We start from the raw sequence: 14,496 nt of genomic DNA on the forward strand, positions 1-14,496 counted from the left end.
GATCTGCACAGCTCCAAAATCACCTCCCTGCTCTTATAAGCTATACCATAATTAAAAAGCTAAGCATCCCATATGCTTTCTCAACTACACTATTAAACTTTCCTACCACTTTCAGGGATCTATGGACAAGTATCCCAAGAATTTATAAGCTGAGAGATAATGGCACGACAATTCCAGGTAATTAGGAATGTCAAAAGATAAATACAAATAGCATGAGTGGAGTGTCAACAGGCTGAATAACAAGTGAAGGGGTGACCTAAGGTCCGATTTATAATTACAAAAAGTCAAAAATAGAATGGTACTAGAGAAAAACCAAATGGTATAAGAGTCTAACCAAAGTAACAAGTAATTCAAAACTGTACATACTAATTAAGATAGTGAGATAATAACAAGTTATCAAGGTGATGGTGTCAAAACAGAACAGTAAGGAAGATTTTATACAGAACAGTCTGGTGGGGTTACATATAGCATGACATGAACTCAAGATCATGGTTAAGGCCGTCCTCATGGTTACGGAACTTGGCTTTTAGTTTCTGTTCAGCAATCCTGTGTTGTTGTGTATCTCGAAGGTCACCTTGGAGGATGCTTATCTGAAGATCAGAGGCTGAATGTCCTTGACTGCTAAAGTGTTCCCCAACTGGGAGAGAACACTACTGCTTGGCGATTGTTGTGTGGTATCCATTCATCCATTGTCGTAGCATCTGCATGGTCTCGATGATTTACCATCCTTTCTTGCAACGTATGAGGTGGACAACATTGGCCGAGTCACATGAGTATGTACGTGGTGCACTGTGTTCCCACGTGTGATGTTAGTATAAATGGCCTGGGCAAGATATTCATCATTAATGACATGTTGAAGGCTACAAAGAACATGATGTAGTTACTCCACTCTGGGGAAGTACTGGACAACAAAGAATACAGAATAGAATGGACTGGTTAGTAAGTTTGCAGATAATACCAAAATTGGAGATAAATTATTCAACGAAGAAGGTTACCTCGGAGATCAGCTGGGTCAATGGCTGATGAGTGGAAGATGGAGTTTAATTTAGACAAATGTGAGGTGCTGTATTTTGGAAAGCCAAATCAGGATGGGATTTACACACTTAAGAAAGGATAGATGTTTGATGGGGTAAAGTTGCAGTCAGTTTAATGGGTTGAAGTGTGTCTATTTTAATGCAAAAAGTGTCAGGAGCATGGATCAGTACTTGGAACTACGATGTTGTGACCATTACAGAAACTTGGATATCACAGTGGCAGGAATGGTTGTTGGATGTTCGTAGCTTTTAGATGTTTGAAAAGGAATAGGAAGGGGGAGATAGAAGAGGTGGGAGAGTGACATTACTAATCAGGGGATAGTATCACAGCTGCAGAAAGGGAGGCCATTGAGGAAGGTTTGTCTACTGAGTCAGTATAGATGGAATTCAAACAGAAAAGGAGCAGTCACTTTATTGGGAGTTTTCTATAGACCCCCAATAGCAACAGAGAAATGCAGGAACAGATTGGGAGGCAGAGTTTAGAAAGATACAGAAGTAACCAGGTTGTTGTCAAGGGTGACTTCAACTTCCCTGATATTGATTGGAACCTCCATAGTGCAAATAGTTTGGATGGAACAGACTTTGTTAGATGTGTCCAGGAAGAGTTCCTGACCAAATGCATAGTCCAACTCGAGGGGAGGCCATATTGGATTTGGTGCTTGGCAACAAACCAGGCCAGGTGTCAGATCTCTCAGTGGGTGAGCATCTCGATGATAGTGATCACAATTCCTGACCTTTCCTGTAGTCATGGAGAGGGATAGGAACAGATGGGATGGGAAAGTATTTAATTGGGGGAGGGGGAATTACAATGCTATTAGGCAGGAACTGTGGAGCACAAATTAGGAACAGATGTTCTCGGAAATACACAACAGAAATGTTGAGGTTGTTTAGGGAGCACTTGCTGCGAGTGCTGAATAGGTTTGTCCCACTGAGGCAAGGAAGATTTGGTAGGGGGAAGGAACCTTGGATTACAAGAGATGTGGAACATCTAGTCAAGAGGAAGAAGGAAGCTTACTTAAGCTTGAGGAAGCAAGGATCAGACAGGGCTCTAGAGGATTACAGGTTGCCAGGAACGAACTGAAGAATGGACTTAGGAGAGCTGGAAGGAGCCATGAAAAGCCTTGGCGGGTAGGATTAAGGAAAACCCCAAAGCATTCTACACTTACGTGAGGAACAAGAGGATGGCTAGAGTGAGGGTAGGGCCGATCAGGGATAGTGGAGGGAACTTGTGCCAAGAGTCAGAGGAGGTAGGGGAGGTTGTTAATGAAAACATGTTTCAGTATTCGCTAGTGAGCGGGACCTTGTCGTTTGTGATGACAGCATGAAACAAGCTGACATGCTCAAAAAGGTTGATATTAAGAAGGATGTGCTGTAAATTTTGAAAAACATTAGGATAGATAGGTCATTTCGGCCAGATAGGATATAGAGAATCGATGTTTCGGGCGTAAGCCCTTCTTCAGGGCTTATGCCCGAAATGTCGATTGTCCTGCTCCTCGGATGCTGCCTGGCCTGCTGTATTTTTCCAGCACCACATTTTTCAACTCTGGTACTCCAGCATCTGCAGTCCTCACTTTTTCCCAGATAGGATATACCCAAGGTTACTATAGGAGGTGAGGGAAGAGATTGCTGTGACTTTGGCTATGATCTTTGCATCCTCACAGTCCACTAGAGTAGTACCAGATGATTAGAGGGTGGCAAACGTTATTCCCTTTTTCAAAATAGGGATAACCCTGGGAATTGCAGACCAGTTAGTCTTACGTCGGTGATGGGCAAATTATTGGTGAGGGTTCTGAGAGACAGGATTAAAGATTATTTGGAAAAGCATAGCTTGATTAGAGATAGCCAGCATGGCTTTGTGAGGGTAGATCATGCCTCACAAACTTTACTGAATTCTTTGAGGATGTGACAAAACAGTTTGACGAAGGTAGAGCTGTGGATGTGATGTATAAGGATTTCAGCAAGTTGTTTGATAAGGTTCCCCATGGTAGGTTCATTCAGGAAGTAAGGAGACATGGGACACAGGGAAATGTGGCTCTCTGGATACAGAATTGGCTGGCCCATAGAAGACAGAGGGTAGTAGTAGATGGAAAGTATTCAGCTTGGAGCTCGGTGACCAGTGTTGTTCCACAGGGATCTCTGCTCTTTGTGATTTTTTATAAATGACTTGGATGAGGAAGTGGAAGATGGGTTAGTAAGTTTGCCAATGACATGAAGGTTGGTGGAGTTGTGGATAGTGTGAAGGACTGTTGTAGTTTGGAACAGGACATTGACAGGATGTAGAGCTGGGCTGAGAAGTGGCTGATGGAGTTCAACTTGGAAAAGTGTGAAGTGATTTATTTTGGATTAGAATTTTAATGCGGAATACAGGGTTGAAGGCAGGATTCTTGGCAGTGTGGAAGAACAGAGGGATCTTGGGGTCCATGTCTATAGATCCCCCCAAGTTGCCACCCAAGTTGATAGGGTTGTTAAGAAGTCGTATGGTGTGTTGTCTTTCATTAGCGGGGGGATTGAGTTTGAGTCGCGAGGTTATGCTGCAGCTTTATAAAGCCCTGATTAGACCACACTTGGAATATTGTGTTCAGTTCTGGTTGCTTCATTATAAGAAGGATGTGGAAGCTTTAGAGAGGGTGCAGAGGAAATTCTTACCAGAATGCTGCTTGGACTAGAGGGCATGTCTTGTGAAGAAAGGTTGAGGGAGCTAGGGCTTTTCTCATTCAAGCAAAAAAGAATGAAAAGTGGCATGATAGAGATGTACAAGATGATGACAGAGTTAAAAATCACACAACACCAGGTTATAGTCCAACAGGTTTAATTGGAAGCACACTAGCTTTTGGAGCGACCTGATGAAGGAGCGTCGCTCCGAAAGCTAGTGTGCTTCCAATTAAACCTGTTGGACTATAACCTGGTGTTGTGTGATTTTTAACTTTGTACACCCCAGTCCAACACCGGCATCTCCAAAAGATGATGACAGGCATAGATTGAGTGGATAACCAGGACATTTTCCCAGGGTGGAAATGGCCATCACGCGGGGGCTAAATTTTAAGGTGATTGGGGTAAGGTTTGAGGGAGAAGTCAGACTTAGGTTCTTTACACAGTGTGGTGGGTGTGTGGAAAGCATTGCCAGCAGTGGTAGTGGAGTCAGATACATTAGGGACACTTCTTGGATAGGCACATGGATGATAGTGAAATTAAGGTTATGTAGGTTAGTTTGATCTTAGAATAGGATAAAAGGTGGGCACAATATTGAGGGCTGAAGAGCCTGTACTGTTCTATTTTTAACAATAGGATCTTGGGAAATGTTGCTGAACAAAGAGACCTTGGAATGGAGTTTTACAGTTCCTTGAAAGTGAAGTTGCAGGTCGATAGGACAGTGAAGAAAGCATTTGGTATGTGCATTTGAGTATAGGAATTGGGAGGTCATGTTGCGGCTGTACAGGAAATTAGTTTGGCCACTATTAATATACTGTGTTCAGTTCTGGCCTCATTGCTATCGGCAGGGTGTTGTGAAACTTGAAAGGGTTCAGGAAATATTTACAAGGACATTGCCAGGGTTGAGGGACAGGCTGAATAGGCTGGGATATTTTCCTCAGAGTGTCAGAGGCTGAGGGGTGACCTAATAGAGGTTTTTAAAATCATGAGGGGCATGGATAGGGCAAATAGACAAGATCTTTTCCCAGGGATGGGGGGAGTTCAAAATGGGAGGCATAGATTTAAGGTGAGCGAGGAAACTTTAAGAAGTGACTGAGGGCGCAACTGTTTCATGCAGAGAGTGGTATGTGTATGGAATGAGCTGCCAGACGAAGTGGTGGAAGCTGGTACAATTACAACATTTAAAAACATCTGGATGGGTGTATGAATAGAGGGTTATGGGCCAACTACTGGCAAATTACTGGACTAGATTAGATTAGGATATCTGGTCAGCACGGACGAGTTGGACCCAAGGTCTGTTTCTGTGTTGTAAATCTCTATGACTGTCCCACAAAGAGGCCTACCAACAACTGAACAACAACAAACATCACACCAAGGTCATCCCAATGCCTCCACTTCTCACCTTAAACAGCTGACTAATCTCAAACAGACCATTATTTGCAGCAAACTACCCAGCACACAACCTTGCTACAGTAACCTCTGCAAGATGTGTCAGATTATCGTCAGTTGGGGAACACTTCAGCAGTAAAGGACATTCAATCTCTGATTTTCAGGTAGTGTCCTCCAAGGCAGCCTTCAAGATATACAGCAATAGAATTGCTGAGCAGAAACTGATAGCCAGTACCCATGAGGATGGCCGTAACTGAGATTTTGGGTTCATTTTGCGATACAGTTATAGAGTTATAGATATCTATTTTCACCTTTTCCAGGATTTCCAACACCTCTTCTCTACATGTAACCTCACCATACTGTTCCGTATAAAATCTTCCTTACTGTTCTCTTTTGACACCATCATCTCGATAACTTGTTATTATCTCTCTACCTTAATTAGTTTGTACAGTTTTGGATTACTTGCTACTTTGTTTAGACTCTCGTCATGTGCCTCTTTATACTTCTCATGTTATTCCAGCCATTTGGTTTGTTTTTAGTATCATCCTATTTTTGACTTTGTGTAATTATTAATCGGTTATGTTACGATGCTATCACTTTAAAAAGGTTATTTTGTCCTGGGATTTTTAAAGGGAGGTTGCAAAGGCAGAGATGCCGAACTGGCTATTAGAGACAGCCTAAGTCAACAATTTAGAAGGCCTTTAGGTTTTTTTAAGAACTGTTATAATAATGGAAGGGAAGTGGCAGTTCTAATGGATTTTGAGAAGATTTGTAGCTCAGATTGAGGTCCTGGATGTAGGTTTGCTCGCTGAGCTGTAAGGTTGGTTTTCAGACATTTCGTCACCATGCAAGGTAACATCTTCAGTGAGCCTCTGGACAAAGCAGTCCTGTAGCCCACATTCTATTTATATGTTTGGGTTTCCTTCATTTGGTGATGTCATTTCCTATGGTGAGACCCCTTGGCATCATGGTAGCCCACAAACCCACCAATACAGTAAAACAGCAGCTAATGAACTTGAAGACCCTACACAGACAACAAGCAAAACTAATGTTATTTACTAGCCACAAAAAGACATGTCCCACTTTCATTAGTATCCTTACGTACAGATGAGGAAGGACATCACTTTGACTGGGGCAACACATCCATCTTAGACCAAGCCAAACAGGCATGCATGAGAATTCCTAGAAGTATGGCATTCCAACTGGAACTCTATCAACAAACACATTGCCTTGGATCCCAATTACCACTCCTTGAGACAAAGAACAGGAAATGATGTCACCACTGGAAATGACGTCACAAACCCAAGGAAACGCAAACATATAAATAGAAAGTTTGTGAGAAGATTTGTAGCTCGGGTGCTCGTTGTTGAGGTTCTGTTCGCCGAGCTGGGAATTTGTGTTGCAGACGTTTTGTCCTCTGTCTAGGTGACATCCTCAGTGCTTGGGAGACTCCTGTGAAACGCTTCTGTGATCTTTCCTCCGGCATTTATAGTGGTTTGAATCTGCCGCTTCCGGTTGTCAGTTCCAGCTGTCCGTTTCAGTGGCCGGTATATTGGGTCCAGGTCGATGTGCTTATTGTTTGAATCTGTGGATGAGTGCCATGCCTCTAGGAATTCCCTGGCTGTTCTCTGTTTGGCTTGTCCTATAATAGTAGTGTTGTCCCAGTCGAATTCATGTTGCTTGTCATCTGCGTGTGTGGCTACTAAGGATAGCTGGTCATGTCATTTCGTGGCTAGTTGGTGTTCATGGATGCGGATCGTTAGCTGTCTTCCTGTTTGTCCTATGTAGTGTTTTGTGCAGTCCTTGCATGGGATTTTGTACACTACATTGGTTTTGAATTCGACTGGGACAACACTACTATTATAGGACAAGCCAAACAGAGAACAGCCAGGGAATTCCTAGAGGCATGGAACTCATCCACAGATACAATCAATAAGCACATCGACCTGGATCCAATATACCGGTCACTGCAACGGACAGTTGGAACTGACAACCGGAAGCGGCAGATTCAAACCACTACAAATGCCGGAGGAAAGATCAAAGAAGCGCTTCACAGGAGTCTCCTAAGCACTGAGGATGTCACCTAGTCAGGGAACAAAACGTCTGCAACACAAATTCCCAGCTCAGCGAACAGAACCATAACATATAAATAGAAAGCAGGCTACACCACCTTGTCCGGAGGCTCACTGAAGATGTTATCTAGTATGGTGACAAACGTTGAAAATGAACCTTCCAGCTCAGCGAGCAAACCTACATCCAGTGTGGCCAGTTCTCTCAGCCCAGGCTTTCTAGTAGTTTTTATCTGTAGCAGTTGGTAGCTTTGGGATCCCAGGAGAGTTGGAAGCTTCAGTAAATGATTCCTAGCTGCTACATTCTTTGAAATCTCTCTTAATATTGTTTCCTCCTGGATTGGGGAATTGCATTTAAGAATGTGTGTCTGAATTTACCTTATTGTCAAGAGATATGTTTATGGGATGTTACTAGAACAGTTAATTAGTAATGAGTATTGTATCTACTATTTGGATAAGTTTTCCAATAATTAAGTTATTCTAAATTCCTCTTCTTTTTGTTTGTATTTTAACTACAGTATTTAAATAAATTGTGTTCTGCTTAACTTCAGGTAGTTTCACCAGTTGCATCACGTCTGGAACATGAACTTCACATCTTCTTTAAATAAGGAAATGTTAGGGTCTAGGCTACCTTGTCAAAATATTTTGAGGGGGTCTGGTGTGGTCCATAACACGCAGGTCATCCCTTCACTTGCTATTCAGCCTGTTTACACTCCACTCACACTATTTGTATTTATCTTTTGACACTCTTAATTACCTGGGATTATCTTGTCATTATCTCTGTGCACATAAATTCTGTGCCTGTCCCTCTTCCCACTGCTTCATGAAGGAGCAGTGCTCAGAATGCTTGTGATTTCTAATAACCAGTTGGCCTATAAACTTGTTTCTTATGACTTCTGACTTTGTCCACCTCAGTCCAACATCAGCATCGCCACACCCTGGATTATGTGAGATTTTACCTTCTTTTTCAGTTTCCCATGAGACCTTGTTAAGGGGCTTGCTAAAATCCATTCAAACTATAAACTTCATCAATATGGCCCTCTTGTGGTGCAGTGGTAGTGTCCTTTCCGCTGGGCCAGGAGGTCTGGGTTAAAGTACCACTTTTTCTAGAGGTGTGTAATAACATCTCTGAACAGGGTGGTTAGCAAATAATAAACAACAGCAGCCAGTTACATAATTCATGGGTTCGGGTGGGAGAGTTCAAAACTAGGGGAGCATTTTTTAAGCTGGAAAGTGGAATGAACTGCCAGAAGTAGTGGTAGATGCAGGTACAGTTACAACAATTTAAAAGACATTTGGATACATACATGAATAGGAAAGGTTTAGAGGTGTATGAGCCTAATGCAGACAAATGGAGTAACTTTGTTGGGAAACTTGGTCAGCATGGACGAGTTGGATTGTTTCTGTGCTGTATGACTCCATGATTCTATAACTGCCTTACCATCATTCAAATACTTGATGACCTCTGAAAAATTCCACCACATTTGTTAGGCTATGCCTGATCAAACCTTATCTGCCTGAATGGAGATTAATTTTCTTCTTCTCTATTTGCTCCAGTTGATTCCCTACCACTGATATTAGAAGTCCTGAAGTTCTCGTGTATCTTTTTGGGTTGAGGTGGCTGAAGGAACATGATGGACTTGAGGGCCAGTGCATAATCACCAGCCATCTCAGCTGCTGGTTTTCCCATTACAATCTTCTGAATTCCTGGTGATTTTTTTACTATTGGATAAAATGAATTTTCAAATTCTCCTCAGACAATTATTTCCTAAGGTTCACAAACATGGTTTCCACCTTTTTAATACCTGTGTTCAACAGTCAAAGTTATTTTGCTTCACCTTCTCAAATTCTATTTTTTCAAGCTTCTACTGGATATTCTGAAATTTCTGCCTGTCAGCCTCGGGGACCAACTCCTATGCACCAAGAATAAGCTGTTTTCACACCTCGATCCACAGAAGTATCCTCAGAAAGCAAGGCATAAAGTGATGAGCTCTTCCAAATAGCCTGCTTTACATGAACAATGTCAGATTTTCTTTTAATGGCCCCATCTGCTTAGTTATCTTTTCAAATGAAATGAAAAATGCCTCTGCGTCCATTTCATCAAATCTTGGGAAGGAAATTTAAAAATTTTTACTGTTCCACTCTGGATCTTGGATTAGATTCTGATCTGTCTGTGAGAATGTTCCCTGGAGTCAGATTTGTCTTCCTTTAAGTTGGTATTCTCTCTCCCTGACTATTTTCTACACTTCAAATTCTAGCTCTAACTGCTAAATTCTTTTTCTTTATCCTCCCTCAAGTGCTCACTCTTTTTGTGCTTTGAATGTTTCTTCTTCAAGTTCAATTATTTTAATTTCCATTTCTTCTCTTGTTCACGCGACTTCATTTGCTGTTATCTGACTAATGAACAGACCTCATATGAGAGTTGATCTTTCTCTGCACCTTCTTTGTAGCTGTAACACTGCATGCTGTTCTATTACCCTGATGTACATATGTAAGGTATGATTTGTCTGGATAGCATGCAAAACAATACTTTTCACTGTATCTCAGGATATGCAACAATGATAAATCAAATCAAATTAAAATTTAAAAATTGCTATTGAAATCTCGTTAACTCAATTAACTCATCATCTGGTTTGTGTTTCTGTTCTCCTAATTACAAATGTGCAATTACATCAATTAAGCTTATCTTTCTAGCCTCTACTTTTAGCACTCATCTAACTTCCCAGTCAATTCAATTAGCTTAATCATGGTAATTCTTCGCAAATCGTTCAGAGAAATATCCCCACGCAATTGCCAAAGTTATTTTGATAATAATAGTAATGAATAAGGAACCTGTTTTTTTTTATCATTTTCCAATTATTAGTATCCGGTTCCAATTAAATTTTGACTGCATTGGGAATCAGTTTTACCTTACAACTGAGGCTGGAGGAGTGAAATATATTTTCCAGTTACCAAGATGATTCTTTCAAATAACAAAATATATCAACCAGGTTTCTTAATAAAGACTGTTATTGCTTTATTGTCAAAACAAAATCTGCAACAATTGGATGCACGTGCGCACACACATAAATATAGAAGTATAAATGGTCATCCCTTTAAAATCTGCAAAACACACATCTATAAACATGATCACTCTTCAGAAAATGGAGAAAGAACCAGATTTCTTGGCAGTTTGTTGCTGTGATTTTCTGGCTAGTGTGGTCATGTCACTAAACAGCCATGATTATCTCCGAAGTCTTGTAGACTCAGCTTGCTCAGCAACTATGACTTTGAATTGTTTCTTCAATCACTCTCTCAAAGAACAAATTGGTTTCACCCTGAACTCAGCAAGAAGGTTTTTTTTGTCAGAAGTGAAAGAGATCAGCTGGGCAGCTTGTTCTTAGCATGTTTTCTTCCAACTGAGCCAAATAAGGTAAGAACCTCTTCACACTGGTCATTGATCAAAACAGGGATTTACAGCAAATCCAGAAATTATCTCTAGTCATGTGGTTTCCAGAAAACTTGTTAAATAAATCTCCAATGTCCACAGTGAACTTTCAATAAATTCTTTTAAAGAAACCACTCCAAGCATTTTCACAAAAACTTGAAATAAATTACATTTTAAAGTATTGTGGAAAAATATAAGTTCTCCAAACTTGGAATGTTAAACTGCGACAGCTACTTACTGCCTGCTTGCACCAGGAGCAGCTGATGGCGATGATTTCCTTAGTATGGAATGAAAACTTTTGTTGGAAACCCTGCAAAATAAAAAAGATTGCAATTTACAGACAATTAGAAACAGTAGAGCTACTAAAAGAGGTGTTGGTCACATCCTCCCAAAGAGATCTGAAAACACACGTTGAAGGGTTCATTTCAGCTAACCACTCTGTGGATGTATTGGGTCTCACATGAGCTGTCTGTGGCCCAAACCATCTTCTTGTTCAGATTTCATTGGCATACCATTGGTCAACTGCTAACTGTTCAGAGGGTGTGAGTAACCCTGCCAGCCCAGCACACATCCAAATTTTCAAATGGGCTGGAGCTGTTCCTGAGACTTGGAAACTAAGGGAGATCCAAGAGTTATCCCCTAAAAGCTACATCATTCATTCCAGTCTTTGATCCTTTGGAGAGCCTGTGACATTCCCTAATATTTTTCTCCACACTGGCATTCCCATATGGTAACTGTTTCAACACTGAAAACATCAATGGCTTTAGACACCAGATGAAATAAGATTATAAAGAGGATTTTCTCTGATAAAGAATACCACTCAGAAGCAGCTACAGCACAATGTTGTATCAAAGTACCAGAATATGATACACTCATGGAACATGGGCTAGGTTAGCATTTATTGCCTATCTCTAATTGCCTTGAGGGAAGTTAAGAGTCAACTACATTGCTATGACTCTGAAGTCACCTGTGGACCGGACCAGGTAAGGACAGAAGATTTCTTTCCTCAAAGCACATTAATGAACCAGATATGTGTTTACGACAATTGGCATTATGTTCCTGTTAAAATGAAGGGTCAGGATGGTAAGAGAAAGTAACAGTGAATGAATAAAGATATTGAATAAAGAATAAGAAGGAATCTTTTATTAGGTATAGACAACTGGGATCAAGTGAAACTCTTGAAAAGTATTAGAGGTTTGGGAGCATTCTTAAATGGGAAAATCAAGATGGCGAAGGGGAATATGGGATAGCTTTGGCAGATAAGGTTAAGGATAATCCAAAGAGATTTTACAAGTACATTAAGAGCAAAAGAGCAACAAGGGAGAGAACAGGGCCCCTTAAAGATCAATGAGGTCATTTGTGTGTGGATCCACTGGAAATGGGAGAGACACTGAATGTATATTTTGCAACAATTTTTACTGTGCAGAAAGAAATGGAGGCTAGGGAATGTTGGGAAATTGATATTGATGTCTTGTAAACAGTCCATATTACAGAAGAGGAAATTCTGGAGCTCTTAAAGAACAAAAAGTTGGATTAATCTCTGGGACCTGATCAAGTGTATCCCAGGACATTGACCTAGGAAGTTAGCGAAGAGATTGTGGGGCCCCTAACAGAGAGATTTGTATCATCTACAGCTGTGGGCAAGGTGCCAGAAGACTGGAGGGTGACTAATGTTGTACCTTTATTTAGGAAATGCTGTAAGAAGAAGACTGGGAGCTACAGACCTGTGAGACTGACATCAGTGACATCAGTGATGGGTAAGTTCTTGGAAGGGATTCTGAAAGATAGGATTTACATGCATTTGGAGAGGAAAGGACGGATTTGGAATAGTCAGCATGGCTTTATGCATGAGAAGGCATTTTTCACAAACTTGATTGAGTTTTTTGTGGACATAACCAAAAAGATTGCGGGCAGAGTAGTAGATGTTGTCTACATGGATTTTAGTAAAGCCTTTGACAAGGTTCCACATGATAGACTAATTAGTTAAGTTACATAACGTGGGAGTCAGGGAGACCTTGGCAATTGAATACAAGATTGGCTTGATGGTAGGAGAGAGAGAGTGGTGGTGCAGGATTGTTCTTCAAACTGGAGGCCTGCGACCAGCAATGTTCCATAGGGATCAGTGCTGGGTCCACTTTTGTTTGTCATTTATATAAACGATTTGGATGAGCATTCGGGAGGCATGGATAGTAAGTTTGCAGATGACATGAAAATTAGTGGTATGGTTGACAGTGAAGAAGGTTAAGATTGCAAAGAGATCTTGATTAATTGGGGCCAATGGGCTGAGGAGTGGCAGATAAAGTTGAATTTGGATAAATGCAAAATATTAAATGTTGGTAAAACAAGCAAGAGCATGACTTGTACAGTTAATGGTTGTCCCATGGGTAGTGTTGTTGAATAGAGAGACCTAGGAGTTCAAGTATATAGTGTTATGAAGGTGTAGATGTACTGTATGTCGAAGGGAGAGAGGAAGCTGGTAAGGACTGACAAAGCAGAGAGTGTGCTGAACAATTTAAAATGTAACACTTGGTTGAAACAAATAGCTGGGATTGTGGGGAAAAATTCAAATTAGGCCAAACAGTTTAAATTATGCCCCAGATACGAAAATCCAATCGAATTTGAATTTCACTGTTTGGGATGACATCAAACCAATGAAATGATCTAACGTTTTAGGGTATAAAATTGGACATTTTGAACAGTTAAGGCAAGAACAGCAAGGGGCACCCAGAAGTAAAGACTGCCAGCAGAATAGCTCACTGAAAGGTACCTGTCCATAAGAAATTTGTGCAGCAGAAGACAGAAGCTGACCTAGAGAAATCTACAGCAGACATTTGGCATCTGAAGACAACAACTGGATTTGAAGTTGAATTGCCGTAAGTTTAAGAGGGAATTTATCAGACCAGTATTTAGAGTGGGAGGTAAAAGACAGTTTTAAGAGAAAGGAGTTGTAAATAGTTATGGTTTTAATGTTCTCTGTTGGACTTAAAGAATAAAATTGTTAATTTTTACTTTAAATAGTGAAATCTGGGAAAGTTCTTTGCCTCTCAAAATTTAACAGATTATGACATGAGGTAAGCTTCCCTCTGTGTCGGGTTTAAATTAGCAAAGGGATTTACCCCATGTCGTAACCATTGTTATTTGAAAGTTGAGTCGCAGGTAGACAGGGTGGTTAAGAAGGCATTTAGCAGGCTTGCCTTCATTGCTCCTATGATTGAGTATAGCTGTTGGGATGTTATGTCGAGGTTGTACAAGACATTGGTGAGACCACTTTTGGAGTACAGTGCGGGTTGCCTTGCTATAGGAAGGATATTATTAATTTGGAGAGCATGCAGAAAAGATTTACCAGAATGTTGCTGGAACTAGAGGGTTTGAGTTATAAGGATAGACTGGGACTTTTCTCATGGGAATACAGAAAGTTGAGGGGTGACTTTTATAGAAGTTTATAAAACAATGAGGGGCATAGCTAAGATGAAAGCAAAGGTCTTTTCCCTAGGGTGGATGAGTTCAAAACTCAAGAGCTTATTTTTAAGGTGAGAAGAGAAAGATTTAAAAGGAACCTGAGAGGCATTCTTTTCATACAGGGAGTGGTTTTTATGTGGAATGAACTGCCAGAGGAAGTGGTAGATGCAGGTACAGTGCTGAAAATGTGTTGCTGAAAAAGCGCAGTAGGACAGGCAGCATCCAAGGAGCAGGAGATTCGACATTTCGGGCATGAGTCCTTCTTCAGGAATGAGGAAAATGTGTCCAGCAGGCTAAGATAAAAGGTAGGGAGGAGGGACTTGGGGGACGGGCATTGGAAATGCAATAAGTGGAAGGAGGTCAAGGTGAGGGTGATAGGCTGGAGTGGGGGTGGGGCCGGAGAGGTCAGGAAGAAGATTGCAGGTTAGGAAGGTGGTGCTGAGTTCGAGGGATTTGACTGAGACAAGGT

General features: G+C 41.0%; 1 protein-coding gene across 3 annotated transcripts in view; it reads right to left on the minus strand.

The window, feature by feature from the left end:
* Positions 1–14,496, minus strand: part of dgki (diacylglycerol kinase, iota) — a 253,041-nt gene that overhangs the window by 149,200 nt on the left and 89,345 nt on the right. For all 3 annotated transcript variants that reach the window (XM_043708943.1, XM_043708942.1, XM_043708940.1), the window contains exon 7: positions 10,807–10,878. In XM_043708943.1, the coding sequence (XP_043564878.1) occupies positions 10,807–10,878 (72 nt within the window). The remainder of the gene's footprint in view (positions 1–10,806; positions 10,879–14,496) is intronic.

The sequence above is a fragment of the Chiloscyllium plagiosum genome, chromosome 19, assembly GCF_004010195.1.
Source record: "Chiloscyllium plagiosum isolate BGI_BamShark_2017 chromosome 19, ASM401019v2, whole genome shotgun sequence".
NCBI lineage: Eukaryota > Metazoa > Chordata > Chondrichthyes > Orectolobiformes > Hemiscylliidae > Chiloscyllium > Chiloscyllium plagiosum.